Source organism: Chinchilla lanigera, unplaced genomic scaffold (genome assembly GCF_000276665.1).
Source record: "Chinchilla lanigera isolate Chin_1 unplaced genomic scaffold, ChiLan1.0 scaffold00011, whole genome shotgun sequence".
In the NCBI taxonomy this organism is placed as follows: domain Eukaryota; kingdom Metazoa; phylum Chordata; class Mammalia; order Rodentia; family Chinchillidae; genus Chinchilla; species Chinchilla lanigera.
In genome coordinates this window covers 5,305,694-5,320,066 of record NW_004955412.1, presented here as the reverse complement: position 1 = coordinate 5,320,066, position 14,373 = coordinate 5,305,694, and the positions used below count along the sequence as shown (strand labels likewise).

Sequence of the window (14,373 nt, the reverse complement as noted above, 5' to 3'; positions counted from 1 at the left end):
TGCTGAGAGGAGATAGGAGAAAGAATTATCACAAAAGAATGGGGAAAGTCCAACCTGAAGAGAATTTAAGAGACAGAAGGAAAGCAGGGCACGAAGGGAAGCCATTCTGAACTGAAAGTATAGCACAGTCCATGAAATAGTAGGTTTTATTTTAGGAACTGTATTTTTCTGGGTTTTATTTTCAGTGCTGGGGATCGAACCAGAGACTGGCGCAAGCACCACACCACTGAGCCACGTCCCCATCCCCGCTGTAGCAAGGGGTTCGGTATGACTGGTTCCATGAGGAAGCGGGCAGAGAACGTGCCAGGTTCTCAGGGAGGGCCCAGGGTGTGAGGCACCTTATCCTCCTCGCTAAGGACTGCACACTTTCTCCAGCAGTGGAAGGGTAGGATTTTAAGATGGGAGTGATGTGATCGATTTTGAAGAAATGTAGCTTGAAATCCTGAGGACAACCTAAAATAGAAATAGTTGAGGGAAAATAAAGGCTATCATAGTTTTATGAAAAAATTAAGATCATACAACTTTGGTCTTGCTTCCCATACTTTAAAAGGCCAACTTCTAGCTGGGTATGGTAGTGCATGCCTGTAATCCCAGCACTTTGGAGGCTGAGACAGGAAGATTACCCAGAGTTCGAGGCCAGCCTGGGGCAGCCTGAACTATAGAGTGAGACTCTGTCTCAAACACCAAAAACGAAAAGAGGGCCGACATCTAATACAAATCTGGTTTCCCACGTAGGTACTCCTTTTGGGAAAAAATACACTGGCTGCGAAAATCAAGTTATCCAGTTGGGGTTGCATTTACTTTTCATGTTTACTATTTGATCCTTTGAATTTTTCAGTTGTGCTGAGGTTTTAGAGACTAATTACCTCAGCAAGAGATTACAGAGACTAACAATCTCAGTAAGAGATTCACATTAATTGTCAACCACGTAGAGCTGATAACGAGACCCGTTGGGTGCTAGAGAACCTGCAAAGTCTTGAAAGAAATACCTCTGTTATTTATCAAGATGTCATTGACCATAAATGTTTTATAACATTGTACAAATTTAATAGAATTTATTAGGAATTTCAGAAAACAAAGCTTTAAACTACAGCTAATACATAATTTGAATAACAAAATAGTCTCTGTCATTTTTAAATAGAATGACTTTGTATCCAGTAACATGCTTATTGAAAATAATGACATATTTCCATCCATTAAAATGTACTTATCAATAAAATATGTAATAATAATAATGATTTGCAGCATAAATATAAACTACCTAATTTATCTCCATTACTTACATTATGATTTATTTTTACGGTTATAGTGCTTTAAATCATTAACAAACGCAGAAATACATGAATTATTTACAGGAGATTATCAGAAATCGTGATTCCACTAAGTGGCTGCCCTCGGACTTCAGCAGAATCTTCTCTGCAGTCTGGATCCAACGTCAGGAGCTGGACTTGCCTTTGGTTGGCTGTTCTGTAACACAGGTTCAGAATATTCTTTTATTGTGGTATTCACAGACTTTAACAGGTGAACCACCTTACCGATTGGAGATGTTAATAAGACTAAACTCATAATTCAAATTCTTCAGTGCTCCACATATGTCAGTCTCAACAAACCGATTGCCATTCTACGTAAGGGATGGTATTAATTATAATAATTCATGATCTTCACCTTTTGCTATTGGTAATCTTTGCTTAGAAAGTTCTTTTCCCTTCCTTCCTACCTTCCTTCCTTCCTTCGTCTCTTTGAGACAGGGTTTCACTATGCAGTTCAGGCTGGCCTTGAACTCACTTTGTAGCCCAGGCTGGCCTCAAACTCACAATGATCCTCCTGCCTCAGCCTCCTGAGTGCTGGGATTATAGGCGTGTGCCATCATACCCAGCCTAGAAGGTGCTTTCTATCCTCTGCTGTGATAGAAAGTATTTAATAATTTTAGTTTGTACAGGAAGCACTTTGAACTGTGAAGAAGACCCTATGGGTGTTTAACAGCATTTTGGGCTAAAGACGTAAGTTGCTTGGCAGGTCACTGTTAAAAGTTCATGAAATTTATTTTATTTTAAAGTAACTACAACACTCTAAAATGAAAAGTCTGCTTCTAAGATTTGCTACTTTTCCTACTGAAAATTACAAGCTAAACGATGTTGAAGTCGCGCTGCAACTCTGCTTCCTGCTTCCTTCGCAGACGTGTCTGTCGCACGCGGCCACCTTCTCCTCTCCCTAGATGCCGCCCCGCAGAGGCCTGAGGCCGGGATACGAAAACTTCCACCACGCGGCAGTCAGGCTGCACGGTTGCCGCAAGCAGGAAGCTGTAACTTTTGGGCAGGACGAGGCTCGGACTGAAGCGATGTCCCAGATGGACACGCGGGGAGCAAGCCCCGAGGCGTCAGCACGGGAAAGCAGACCGCAGGAGCCTGAGGCTGCCTGGGGACACCGCGGGCCGGCCCGGGCCAACCCTCAGCAAGACAGTGAGCCGGGGCAGCGGGCAGCGGGGGAGCGACCGCAGCGGGCTCGAACGCTCCTCGCTGGGGTTTTCACTTTATCTTTCAGGCGACAGCTAACCACTGAAGATGAGCTTTACGCAGGAAAATAGTATGTTCATATTGTATTTGAAAAGAATTACTCTGCTGGTGCGGACGTGGGAGATGTGCTGGAGACAGCAAACCCGCGGGCAGCTGCAACGGTCCAGGTGAAGCACGGTAAACTTCAGAGACTGAAATAACGATGAGTACCGTCATCATTTTTTCAAACTCAGGGCCTTCCTCTATTTTAGGCAAGCGTGCACCACTGCACTACACCCTCAGGCCCGGGGTTACACTGTAGTTATACGTATTCATGCGGCGCAGGGCAGTGATCCAACGCGTGTACACCATCTGTGATGCGCAAACCGGGGTAGTTAGCCTTTCCATGCTTGAACTACTGCTGCACTTTGTGGTGCTGTGGATTAAACCAAGGCCTTCACTACTGGACAAGCACTGTACCACTGACCTGCCCCCCAGCTCTCCTCGAACTGGAAAGTTTTCATTCACATGTGATGATTGTACCCATTGTAGAGATGTGGTATGTTACTTCAACACATGTACACAATAAATACTGATCAGAGCAGAGTAATTAATGTTTGCATCTCATCAGGACTTTGTGTTTGGGGCCTGCAAGCTCCTTTCTTCTAGTTACTCACCAAATATAAAATGGGCCGTTGGGAACATGATCCGATCATTAAGTACAACAGTGTCAGTAAGAAGGGAGAGGAGCAGACTTGAGGTGTGTCTAGTAAACATAATAAGGGAGACTTAGTCTATATTTCTATGGGACAATATGAAGCCTGGCTAGACAGATACTTCTGTCTGGGAAATTTGGAGGAAGAAAGTGATAGTAATTGAAATAAAAATTAGGACATTTTGCGGGGGAGAGGGGGAAGTATAAATCCTGGCTGCTCCACTGAACAGCTCTGAGCGCTGGGGAAAATTACGGATGGTCTTAGCTAAGGTCAGCTAAGAGAATGTGGGGGAGACTATAGCACTATTCAGCGGTCCACACTCAGTGAATAACTTTCGTTTATTTCTGATTATATCTCAAAAATATCTATTTACCATTAAATTATACTAATTTATTAAATACTAACACCAAATAAAGGGCTTTGGAAGCATACCAGAAACAGTGTTATTTTTATGGAGTAAGAAACCCTGTTTTAGACAATTAAAAGAAAATTTCAGCTTCAAGTAAATGACTGCATTTTAGTACAGTACAAAAAGGTAGATAATTTACTTATTCAAATATCATGTATAAAGAGATCGTAAGTTGGGGGCTGGGGATTTAGCTCAGCAGCACAGCACCTGCCTGGCAAGTGCAAGGTCATGAGTTCGATTCCCGGTACCGTTAAAAAACAAAACAAAACAAACAAACAAACAAAAAATTGTAAGTTAGTGGGCATAGTGGCACATCCTTGTAATGCCAGCACTTGGGAGGCTGAGGCAAGAAGAATGTGAGTTAGAGGTTGGTCTGGGCTAAGCCCTGTCTTAAAAAACAAACAAAAAAAACTGTAAGTCAATCAAGTTTTAAAATATGTTTAATATATGCTAGTTTCTATAAAGCAGATATGCAAGTGAGAAACAATTTTGGCCCACAAATATAGTTCCAGCAATTTTTCACATTGACCAAAGTATCTGTGATATATATACAAAATGTGAGATGCTACAATATTGAGTTCATAGGAGGATGAGGACATCTCACAGTCAGTTTGTTATGGAAGAATTCAAAGAGAAGTGATATTAAATTGATGCTTAGATGATCTGAATTTGGAAAACAAACAGAAAAATAAACCTCACTAAAATACTACAGTACAGTTAGGAATTAAACATAAGCATCCTTAGAAAAACAGAGGCAGCACAGAATATTGCAGACTCGATGAGTAATATGTTAGATAGTCTCGGCTGGAAGGGAAATTCACAGCGTGGTGGGAGAAGGAAAAGAGGACGACAGCGGTGGCTGAAATGACTCCTAACTTTTAGGAGAAAGTTATACTTTCACCAAAGTCATTTTATTTAAATACTTAAGTGTAAATCCCACACACTGAAATTTCATTGAAGTGATTTCAGGAATATTAAAATTTTGAGAGAATTAAATAAGAGGATCAGAATTGTGTTAATAGTAAGAATCCAACCAAACAGGCATTCCGCAAGTGCTATGTGACAGGCACTGTTTTAAGCACTTTACACGCATGGTAATCTTGTAATACTCTCAGGTACGCTACAGGATAGATGCTATCGTTATTAGGATGACTATGAGTATCTAGTGAAGGGGTGGGGGAAGCTGCAGTTTATTATTAATTATTATTACAAAATCTCAGTCTTACACTTGCTCTAAACAATGACAGGATACTGATCATTCGTGCTACAACAGATATTTTCCCTGAAAATAAAGGCACTTCTGATCAAAAATATTTCCCTCACCCAAGTGCGTCTGAAAGTCTATTAGCAACTCACCATGCGGGCGGCACACCCTGGCAGTGCCCGCACCCAAGAGGCTGGGTGAGATGGAAGGGTGGGCGGCACACCCTGGCAGTGCCCGCACCCAAGAGGCTGGGTGAGACGGAAGGGTGAGCATGTGCCCTGGGCCACCGATTGAGTTCACGGCCAGGCTGCGCTATACACCGAGACCCTACCGCCAGAAACAAAAAATTTCTTTTCATATATTGTTTTTAAATTATTTAAATGATTTTACATGTTTTGTCTGACAAATCATTTAAAAATATATGCTAAAAAAAATTGATGCTGAACACCTTGGGATAAATCAGTTTATCAGTTCACTTCCCTCCCTGAAGGAGAAATCCACATCAACACAACTAAATATTGTAGGAGACGAGAAACAGGGAGTGACAGGACGGGAGAAAGAGCCCCTCCCCACGTCCTCACGGCTGGCTGGAGCGGTGGGAGGTGATCCCGCGCCGGGCAGCCACAGAGCACACACCAGTCAGACCACTGGAAACTCTGGAGTGCGTAGCAGACAATGCTACTGTAGCAGTGTAAAACCTCATGGTTATGGTAACAGTACGGAAGTTATACAGAGGAATGTGTTTGTTCTTATGAGCACATGCATGCGGGGACATTTACAGGGGAGATACCACGGTGTTCATAATCTCCTTTTGAACAGCTGATACAATTTATCTTTCTGTGTGTACACCTACTTATTTCTGTTCTGTTTGTCTATTGGTAAAGCAAGGAAGGCAAACTGTCAGCAATTGGTTAATTCAAGGAGAGAGTACAGAAACATAGATGTAACAGTCAAATGGGTAGACAGGACAAAAATGCCCAAATCCTTGGGCAGGATATAACAAAAAAGCAAATTTGGCACTGACTCTTTATTTTTAATTTACTTTAATTTATTTCAATTAATTAATTAATTTAGTCTTTTTGAGACAGGGCTCACTATGCAGTTCAGGCTGGTCTTGAACTCACTTTGTAGCCCAGGCTGGCCTTGAACTTGCAATGATCTTCCTGTCTCAGCCTCCCGAGTGCTGGGATTACAGGCGTGCGCCACCATGCCCAGCAGGTATTATCTCATTAATGTGAAAAAAGAATCATAGGAATTAATAATAAATGTCAGAACTGACATAAATTGCCAGTTCAATTTCAGGCCCAGAAAAATGACCGAAAAACTGAGATGAAAAATTTGAGAAAAAAACCAAACTAGTATGTAAACGTAGCCTTGAAGAAGCTCAGGACTTAAGGTGGCTGTTACAAGACAGTTATGTCTGAAAAATGACGTCAAAGATGCCAAAGGGCACTCTGAAGAACCATGTGCTGAGGCGTGAATTCAGCCTGCTTTTCCCTTACTGCTAGTCACTGTCACAGCCAGAGCCTAACAAGAACCTGAAATATGGGTAAGAAACATTTTACTTTATTTATATAATAGCAAGTAATAAGAAATGTAGTATTTTTGCTTGATTGTACTTTTTCCTGTCAAAATTTCAAGAACTGGCCAGGCGTGGTAGCACGTGACTGTGATCCCAGCACCTAAGAGGCTGAGGCAGGAGGACTTTTGCGAGCTCAAGGCCAGCCTGGGCTACAAAGTGAGCTCAAGGCCGGCCTGCACTCATAGTGAGACCCTGTCTCAAAAAGACAAAAAAAAAAAAAAATTTCAGAACTGAGGGCACATGATGAAAAACATGGGGATTAGGAGGGCATCCAAGTTAATGCTCCGACAAAACACTTCTCTGGTGAATACCTAAATTGATAAGCATGAAAATACAAGTATTGTCTTAGTTTGTGGGCACCCTTATGGAACCCGAATGTCTTCAGTCAACTCCAGTAAGATTTTTTCTTTCTGTGCTTTGGATGGCTTGTACCTCACACAGTCTTACTAAGCACTGCAATTATTTTTACCTACCATCCATGTAGATGCCTTTCTCTCTGTTAGACTGAAAATTCTTGAACGCAGAGGCTGATTTTTATTTATATGTGTATCTTTATTAGGGTTCAGTACCCAAGCCCCCTCCCCGCCAAAAGAACCAAACAGTAATGTTTAGTTTTGAATCTCAAGACTTGCAAGGTATATGGGAAAAGGCAGCGATCATTACAGTTTTGGCTACATACATAAAATCATTTGATGACTGCTGTCTCCTGTCATGACGGATACAATACTTTGGATGTAATATAACAATCTTTATGTTCTGGTATTTTTAATGTGAAGATATTTATTTGATTGTAATGAAACATCTTGGGATAAAAAGTTGGAGGAGAAAAAACAGTCTAAAAACTGATCTCAAGAAAAACTGACATCCACCACGGGCTCTTACTTCTAATGATGTGTATATGAAGTCATGTTTCTGAAAACAAGGAAAGAGAGCTTTGAAAAAACTTACCAGAAATGGTATTATGTGTAACATACTTTTGATGGATGGATTTTTGCAAATGGTTTCTTGTACATCTGAAAAATTACACCATAACACAAAAATAATTTAGTTATCTGTATTGAAAAAGAAGAACTATAGAATCAAATATTAATTCCTAGTACTTTGACTACTATACTATAAACTTTACTCAAATATTGTGTTATTTATTTATTGTCCTTTTGAGACACGATCTCATTATGCAGTTCAGGCTGGCCTTGAGCTCACTTTGTAGCCCAGGCTGGTCTCGAACTCGCAACAATCCTCCTGCTTCAGCCTCCTGAGTGCTGGGATTACAGGCGTGTGCCACCATGCCTGGCTTCAAATGTTATGTTTTTATTCCTTGCTTTTCTTTTTTTTAAACCAAATTATCATTTATCCTCGGAGCCTTTCAAGAGAAAGGAGATGTTTAGCTAACGGGGCACAAAATTTGAGTAATTTAGTTAATGCTTGCCCTTTCAATAATTAGGATTTTTCCACAAAAATTAGGAGGTATGATAGACATTGTGAAATGAAAGGAAAATGCTCAAAACTAAAGGGCAACTGGGATGTGGGAAAAGAGAAGGGAAAGAAGGGGAAATTATGTAAGTATGTATATACAGGATAGCTAACACAGTTGAACTACTACCTTCCATTGCTTTACTGAAAGGAACAGTTAATGATTACTTGTTTGATCAATATTGCATGTCTCTGTTTTCATGAGAAACCACTTTGAAGATATCAATATGTAATACAACAAGCACTGTTAATTTCCTACCACTTTGTCTGTAACTCTGTATAGTTTGTATTGTTCTTTTGTTATTTTGTAAATCGTTGTCTGTCTGTTAATGTGTTTTCCTTCTTTTATTTTTAAAATAAATTTTAAAAAAATTAGGCTTTTTCCATATAGTAGGGAGAATGGAGTAAAAGAAAAATCAGGCATAATCTTTTACACAAAACGTTTAAATGTACAGATGTATCTAACAGAAATAAAAATTCCTCCAAATATTAAACTTAATATTTATCTGTATAGTTTTATATCTTGTACTTTACTTCTCCATTGCTTTTATGATTGTAGTTTTCTGCTTTTTATAAATATATCATTTTAAAATTTAATTTTTAGTTTGAAACTAAGATAAAGAGCCCATAAAACATAAAGGCACAGTTTAAATAATACTAACGATACTAATGATAGTAATTATAAGCACAATGGCTGTGCAACCGTCTGGATTAAAACTATCCAGGCTGTCACTACTTCAGAAGCTTCCCGGAGCTGAGTCCACACAGCCTGACAGCGGCATTCCCTTCACTTACCTATTACTGATGTTTCTTTGTCCCTTAACACGTGTTCTCCCGCACATAAGTTTATTTTTACCTACGTTTGGGTTTCATATAAATTTCTCCTGTGATTTTCTTTTTAGTTAAAATTATATATTTTTAGATTCATCCATAATGATGTGTGTAGCTGTAATTTGCTGAATAATACACCATCGCATAAAGGCACTGATTATTTTTGAGTGTAGGCTTTATAAACAATGACCTCCGTACACTTATGTGGACACAGGCAGTTTCCTTAGGGTATATACCCGTAAGTGAAATTGCTGGGTTGTTACATACGCTCATGTTTAACTGAAGATGGTGTGGGTAGTGGTGGCAAAATAGTTCCTAGAGAGACCGCACCACTTTTCTCTTCCACCAGCAGCATGTGGCTGTTGTAGCTACGTATCTTTACCAACGCACAGTACTGTCAGGCTTTTAAGTTCAATACGTAACTAGACCTCATTGTTTTAATTGGCATTTTTCTATTACTAATGAAGCAACTATCAATGCAGTATCATTTACATTTCCTTTGTTATGAAGTTTCTGTTCAAATCTTTGTTCCCTCATTTTTCATTTGGGTTGGTTTCTATTGGGTTCTTTTCTCTTAATGATTTATATTTTGTACAAGTCTTTTATTCTGTGTGTCCGTGTGTGTGCGCGCGCGCGCATGTGTGTGTGCACGCGTGTGTGTGTGAGTGTGTATTTTGCAGAGCTGGGGATTTAACCGGCAAGTTCTGCAGCACTAAGCTACGTCAGCAGGCCCCTTTCTTTGAGACAGGGTCGCCTAGGCTCACCTCAAACACATGATCCTCCTGCCTCAGTCTCCTGAGGAGCTGGGGTTACAGGTGTGCCCCACCATTCTGGGCTTTCTATACGTTATACGTATTTTTAAACCAATTTGTGGCTTATATTTTCATTCTTTTAATAGTTTTTTGAGGTCTGTAACTTTAAGATAGTCAGACTACAGGTGTGCGCCACCACGCCCGGTTTTTGATTGAGATTGCATTAAATCTGTATACTGGTTTTGGAAGTACAGCCATTTTGACTGTACAGAGCTACCTTGGTTCACAAACTTAATTCTCTCCATGACTCTGGTCCCAAACCAAATTGGAAAAAAAACAAATCAAATTTCCCCATAAGGTCAACATTGAACCGAATCACTGAATTTGATTTGGTTCTTGTCCAATTTGGTTTGTGACCAGAATCACGGGAAGAACTTAGTTCATGAACTGAGGCACCAATGTACTGGTTTTGCCTATCTAGGAACAGGAGATCTCTTTTCCTTTTCTGATACCTTCTTCAGGTTCATCTTTCAGAGTACTGTAGTTTTCATGTAGAGGTTTTTCATTTCCCATATTTTTAATATAATTTTTAATCTCCTGGATTTCTGACCGAAACCTTTTCATGGACTCTAATTCTTGCTAAAACGGTCATTCATATTTCATATTATTTTGTTTAGCTCAGCTAGCTTTTCGTTAGTGTCTTCTGAAAGCTTCTGTATCATTTTGGTTATGACTTCCATAATGTTTAGTCACATCTTCTGTGCTCCACTGAGCGCCACTTTGATCTGTCCTCGAACCTCCTCTGTTACCCTTTCACATAACTTGGGTGTGTGCCTTACGCTGTCTTCCCCTCTGATGCCCTCTGGACTGGCTTTCGGGGAGCTGGGGGTTCTGGAGGCATTTCGTTGTCTTGCCTTCTCATGTTTCTGTTGTTTTGATGTTTTATTTTGTGTGGTGCTGAGGCTTGTGGATGTTGGCAGTGTAAAGACTTGGTTGTTAGTAGAGAGATCTTTTTACTCAGTTGCTTTTCAGTGGTGTCCTTCGGGCATGGGTAACTAGAAGCCTTTGCCTGCGCCCCAAGGCCTGAGCACCTCCCTTAATTTGGGAAGGGAGGGTGCAGTGTACCTGGCACTACATCAGGTTCTCTGGAAATGCTCACATTACAAGGCTAATCTGGCTGTTGGTTTACGGAGAAAACCCGTAATAGCAACCACAGGAATGACTTCTTAAACGGCAGATTTTTCTTATGGATTATTATTTATTTATTTTATTTTATTTTATTTTATTTTTGTTTAATTAGGGATGCTCATTTTCCTCAGATTTCATTTATGATAATTCTTTGAAGACTGTAGTATTCATAGGTTTCTCTGGAAAGAACATAAATTTACTATTTCCAGGTGTTTTGGGTCGTTACCACTTTTAAACCGTTCTAAGTTAAATTATTTGGTTCAGGCTTTAGCGACCACTCAGGGAGCATAACTATGGTCTGTAAATGCGTGAATATTTGTAACAGACTGTGGCTTCAAATTCTCAGAGTGGCCCGTGTGCCCAATCTGCTCAATACTTAAGTTCAAGAAATATAATTTCTCGGCCCCTCCTTCTCTGTGAACGTGTGTGCTGTGCGTGGATCTTTGGATGTCCCAGTTTCATGGCTGGAGGATCTCCTGTGAGACCACTTCTTCAGAGTTGGGCCTGGGTTTTGTCACCTGCTTCCCCTTTTTGAAAATTCTATGTGTTAAATTTCTTAGGATAAAAGCTAGCTATAGATTCTCTTTTATCTTCCCGAGTTTTTATTTATACTTACGTCTTAGTCTTAAGAATTCCTTATATTTTTAGCAGTTCATTATTTAGGTTTTCAAAATACTTAATGAGAAGATTATAACTGTTTTCATGGATAGCCAGTGTAGATACCTAGCTTGTCTGTTACTGAACTAGAATTAATATACTCAAATATTCCTAAAAGACAGTAAAGCCTGCCACAGAAATTGGTATCATCACAAACATCATAAATGATGCTGTATACTTGAAAAAGCATCAAATATTCAAATATTTCTCAATTGCTATATATTCCAGCAAATAGATGATAATGTGTATAATTTTGCACTTTTATGTTCAATTTTAAATAGTTTAAGTACAAAATACCACATTTATCACCAAAGAGCTTCCATACTTACAGTGGAGCCTTTCATTGAGACGGTCAAGGGACTGCAGGATTCTCTGTTCTTCAGCTGATAGTGCACAGATGTTGAACTGCTGGGTCTTATTTAAAGCCAGATTTGATTTCTGTAGCTGCTTGTTACTCAGGACAGTTAGAATTTTATCCTCAGGCACGGAAACTTTCACTAGATTTTCAGCCATCAAAAACTCAGAAGTACTATCTGAAACTACATAAATTTTAATCATTCTTTGATCTCATTTTCTTTGGGATTAGGTCTTATACACACTTAGCAATGCCTGTATTATTCATTTCATGAATGGAAATGCAGTCATGTTCTATTACTTTGCATTTATCAAGATTCTGTACATCTAGCACTTCCCCGCCCTTAATTTAAAAAAGTCTAAAATGATGGCAGTGAGGTAATAAAAATTCTTAAGAGAGTTACATTATGTTTACATAATTTTTTGTATTGAGTTTTGCTATTTACCGGTGGTACGAAGATACTATGAAGGGGATTATCTTTATAATAGCAGTTAAAATGTCTAAATAAACAAGTAGGAGAAAAGCACTTCAGGAAGGGTAAGAAAATCAGATGATCAGGTGAACAGAACTGACAGCCCCGCAGACCAAGTGGATTAAGAACAGATGCTCAAAGGAGCATCACAAACTTGAGAGACAGGAGGGAAGATTCAATAAACTAGTTCATGGTGCAGAAAGGAATGATTTGGGGCTTCAGTTCTCACCTTGCATTTGAACAAATGCCAAATAAAGAGCTAAATCTAGAGAATCAAACTATTAAAGCGACCTGGAGGAAAAGGTATTTCTAAATTTCTGGATGGGAAAGGTTCTTTGAATGTGAAAGTAATAAGAAATCACCAAGAAAAGACTGACATGTGTTAATGTTAGGCCACGCCGGCCCAGACTTTTAAGTCCTAAAGGGCAAGACTTTTATACGTTGTGTTCATGAATGCATAACCAAAATCTGCCTATAATCAGAACATTAATTCTCAATAATAATTTATTGAATGAACAAATAAAAATGAAAACCTATATGTAAAAATACAACCTAAGTGGAATAAAACAAAAATAATAAAGTAGTAAAAATACCTATAACCAGTGTAAGGATTACAACCATTGATATTTCAAGAATTTTCAGAAATCAGTAAGAAAATGTCAAAACTTTACTATTCAGGGAAAAAGAATATGAAGAGAGAGTTCACCAAGAATACAGACAAAAACAATCAAGCATATTATTAATAAAAATCTAAAAAATGAACACAACAAAACTTCTTTGACTTCACATAAGCAAAGAGTAGAAAGAACTGTACCTCAGGTTGACACAGATGACTGAATTTTGAGTAATACTTTTAGGAAAAAAGTTTAGCAATATGCATGAATAACTGTATCAATGCTTTCCTTTGATCTAGTACTCATTTAATATGCAGAGTTTCATTCAACAAATATTTACTGAGTGCCACTTATATGTCCACAACTATAATTTTGATTCTGGAAATCTATCCCGCAGAAATAATTGGTAAGTCAGGAGATAGCTCCATGCAGAGAGTTGACCAATACCCTGCTGTTTAGAATGCAGGGGAACCGGCGACAAACTGTCCAGTGGCAAGGGCAGTGCGGGCCCTAAATGGGGGTTTCACGGTGACACAATTTGTAAGCACCTGAGAAAATACATGCAAGAGAAAAGATGACTGGAGACAAAGCTCCAAGGAAAATATTTAAACCGTTAAAACGTACCTTCTTCAATGTTATTAGTGCCTCTTGTAGTTTGTCTTGGCTCACTTGAACTTAGCTGGACAGTTTGTCCAAAATTCTATAAAAATAGAATATTAAATCAGAACATATTTTCACATTTAAAATTCACGATATATACATGGACTTTAAAATAAAGTTTGAAATTGCTGTATATCTTTTTTTTTTTTTTTTTTTTTTTTTTTGTCTTTTCATGACAGGCCGGCACTAGGCAGTTCAGGCTGACCTTGTAGCCTAGGCTGGTCTCGAAGTCACAAGGATCCTCCTGCCTCAGCCTCCTGAGTGCTGGGACTACAGGTGTGAGCCACCACACCAGGCCCTGCTCTTTATATATCTTAAGCTATCTTTATTTAAGTAACATGTTGTTTTTGTAACATAAATCAAGAGTTACTGAGTTAAAGTCTTTCTAAGGTACATGAATATTTAAAAATATATTTTATCTCCACTGAAAAATTTAAAGTTGTAGTGTTGGATATTTGAAAAAGATGTACTATTTTAAAGGAACGATAAAAGTTTATCTTAAGATTTATAACTTGGTTGATTTTTTTTTTTTTCCAGCCCTGGGAATCAAACTCACGACCTCACGCTTGCCAGGCAGGTGCTGTGCTGCTGAGCTAAATCCCCAGCCCCTGTAACTTGGTTGATTTATCTTGGGAATGAACCCAGAGCCTTCAGACTGAACTACATCCCCAGCCCATTATTATTATTAGTATTGTTATTATATTATTTATTTTGAGACAGGTCTTGCTAAGTCATTAAGTTGCTCAGCTGGGCTTGAACTTGTGATTCTCCTGTCTATTGATCCACCACACCTGGCTAGTTGGTTTATTTTTGTAAGGGAGAATCACAGCCACTGGCCTAAAGCCTCTCACTGTGACTAATGCCTAGTGTAGGTAAGTATTTTAGATGACAGAATTTAAAACAGAAATAGCTGTCCCAATGCTGCATAGAATCTGGAAAAGGAAATTAAAATTTTTATTAGTATATGT

The 14,373-nt window shown here is 39.0% G+C and overlaps 1 protein-coding gene across 2 annotated transcripts in view; it reads right to left on the bottom strand.

Moving 5' to 3' along the window:
* Positions 1-791: 791 nt before the first annotated feature.
* The window catches only part of Cep126 (centrosomal protein 126kDa), a gene marked incomplete at its 5' end in the record, with an annotated part of 57,258 nt that continues 43,676 nt past the window's right edge, over positions 792-14,373 (bottom strand). Inside the window, 4 exon segments of one of the 2 annotated variants that reach the window (XM_005377967.2) lie at positions 792-1,467; positions 7,352-7,416; positions 11,634-11,843; positions 13,370-13,445. In XM_005377967.2, coding sequence (XP_005378024.2) covers positions 1,402-1,467; positions 7,352-7,416; positions 11,634-11,843; positions 13,370-13,445 — 417 coding nt within the window. 2 annotated transcript variants of the gene reach the window in all.